At 63.6% G+C, this 2,465-nt stretch overlaps 1 protein-coding gene across 1 annotated transcript in view; it reads left to right on the top strand.

The window, feature by feature from the left end:
* Window positions 1-1,228, top strand: part of CNNM1 (cyclin and CBS domain divalent metal cation transport mediator 1) — a gene marked incomplete at its 5' end in the record, with an annotated part of 17,952 nt that extends 16,724 nt beyond the window's left edge. Inside the window, 4 exons of the mRNA XM_035897426.1 lie at window positions 29-206; window positions 539-652; window positions 700-861; window positions 1,149-1,228. Of these exons, the coding sequence (XP_035753319.1) occupies window positions 29-206; window positions 539-652; window positions 700-861; window positions 1,149-1,228 (534 nt within the window). The remainder of the gene's footprint in view (window positions 1-28; window positions 207-538; window positions 653-699; window positions 862-1,148) is intronic.
* Window positions 1,229-2,465: the final 1,237 nt, after the last annotated feature.

Here is a 2,465-nt window from a genome sequence, read left to right as displayed (position 1 = left end):
AGCTCGGCGCATGTGTCTGTGTGCCCAGGTCACCCGGCAGCAGTACCACAACGCACTGGTGGCCAGCCGCATGGACAGCTCACCCCAGTCCCCTGACATGGAGGCCTTCGACAGAGATTCAACCAAGGCCTCGACCACGCGGGGAACCCCACAGACACCCAAGGAAGATGCCACCACCCTCCTGAACGAGAGGAACAGCGTCATGTGTGAGTCACCCAGCAGCATCCCTTCCCTGCCACAGGCCAACGCTGCATGTCCCCTGGGGGGGGCCATGGTGGTACCCACTGGCATGATGGGCATGCCACCGCTGAGACGCAGTTGCACGTGGCCCAGGGCACCTGGGCATTTGCACACACACACCCGTGGATGCTGTTCTGCACCTGCACATGCACACAGGTGCAAATATGCAGGCGTGTAAATCCCCATTCCCCACGTGCTCATGCTCCCTGGGGGGTCCCTGGCAGGCATCCCCCTGTGTCCTGCCCCAGGGCACGGTGCCAGCCTGCCCTGCCACCATGCCTGCCCCGTGTCCCCACAGGCAGCCGCTCCGAGGGGCTGCGCAGTCCCAGCGAGTCAGTGTTCCTGCGCATGGAGGGCATCCCCTTCATCCAGGAGGAGCTGGCTGACAACGAGGAGAACAGCAAGCAACAGAGTGAGTCTGGCCGGGGGTGGGGGGGGAATGCCCCTGGGGGCAGCAAGGGCTGCGATGCCCCGGGGCACTGCAGCCAGGCTGGGCTTTTGCAGACAGTGAGTGCTGCAGCACCGTGCTGGAGGCAGAGTCCCCGGGAAAAGAGGCCGGGGCCAGCTCATCGCCAAGCAGCTCCGAGGAGACGCTGGGCAGGAGGCTGCTGAGATCCCTCAGTGAGTGACTGACCCGGGGAGGGAGCACCCAGGGGAGAGTTCTGCCCCGGCACCCTGCTGCCCAGGTCAGCTGCTCCCCAGCCCTGTCCCGGGGACACCCTGCATGGGGCCGGCGTGGAGCAGGGGGGCAGCCCAATTCCCTGGCAGTACCCCAGCAGCAGGCAAAACTGCACCAAGGGCTAGCTCAGGCAGAGCCAGCTGCCTGGTCCTGGCCCGACCCCATGCACCCCCTGCCCTGAGCACCCTTGCCCCCCAGCACCCAGCCCTAGGCACCCTTGCTGCTGCAGGTGGGCGCAAGCAGCGGCCATCGCCGGAGGGTGAGAAGACGCCAGAGGAGAGCTCCAATCTCGCCCCGTTAGTCACCTGAGCAGCAGCGTGGCCGGAGCACAGTGCTGGAGGCCCATGCAGACTGGAGGTAGGAACCTGCCTCTCTGTGCAATGCTCCTTCCCCAGCACATGGGAGGTCGCTCAATTTTAATAGCGTAAAAGTCAAGTTTCAAGCAGCAAAGCCAAGCAATGTGGTTTGGAGCCTATACAGGCACACGTCGCTGGGGGCTGGAGCAGGGTCAAGGGATGCAGCAGACTCCAACCATCCCTGGGGCAGGGATGGATGTTGGAGACAGAGTGAGACCCTGACTCGTGTTTTCACAGCTAGAAATGTACGTCTGCACCAATAGCCCCAAGCCTGGCTAGGAAAGGCGCTGCAGGTTTGAGCAGCAGCAGGTCGGGGAGGGCAAGCTCTGGCTGCCGGCACCAGGCTGCGCTTGTGTCTTCCAGGTCTGCAGCATGGGGTTCTCCTGCCACGAGGGTCATGTTCAACAGCAGCAGGTCTGCACTCGCTCGCTGCCCGTCCGCCCGCCTGCCCGCTCATGCCGCCCCTCCCTGCAGGACTTGTGCAGAGCCCCATCCCCAGGCGAGAAAGGATGTGCCCCCAGCGGGGCTGAGCCACCCAAGCGGCCTGGACCAGCTAGCTGGAGTCCGAGGGCCCTTGCCCAGCTGCTCCCTGGTAGCATCTGTTCTCAAGGAAGAGGTGGAGAAAGGAAAGGTGGAGAAGTGTCTGGCACGGTGTCCCTGCAGGTGGAGCAGGGAGGGGCGGCCCAACCCAGAACTGCCCTTAGCATCATTTACCATCCCCATCTCAGCGAGGCCCAGAGCCTCCCAGTGCTGGGTGCTGCACAGACGTGGTCTCCACCATAAGGAGAGCATGCTATTTGGGGGGTGCCACACGCAGCTCAGGGCCCCAGCACACGTTTGTGCGGTGCACACTCACAGCGCCTTGCGCACGCTGACCATTGACACAGCCCGGCACTCCCAAACCCCTGCTAGGCACAGGGCAGGGAGCCCAGCTCACCGCTGAGCACAGCCCCCCGCCCCGGGGAGAGATGCTCCACACTGCATTGAACCATCCTCCTCTCCGCGCATGGCTGCCTGTGCGAGGGAGGCTCGCGCCGAGCCTTCAGGTTGGTACAGACCAGTCAGTAGTTTTTGTAGAGGCTGAACGCAACGGGGATATTAACATTAAAAGTGATTTCTCCCTGAGCAATGCCCTGTCTGTGTCAATGGGTGTAGGGACAGACGTGCTACCCCCTCCCACCCCCCCTCAG

Source organism: Egretta garzetta, unplaced genomic scaffold (genome assembly GCF_000687185.1).
Source record: "Egretta garzetta isolate BGI_Z169 unplaced genomic scaffold, ASM68718v1 scaffold56, whole genome shotgun sequence".
In the NCBI taxonomy this organism is placed as follows: domain Eukaryota; kingdom Metazoa; phylum Chordata; class Aves; order Pelecaniformes; family Ardeidae; genus Egretta; species Egretta garzetta.
The sequence above is the reverse complement of the archived record's forward strand: the minus strand, read 5'-3'. Positions and strand labels throughout refer to the sequence as shown.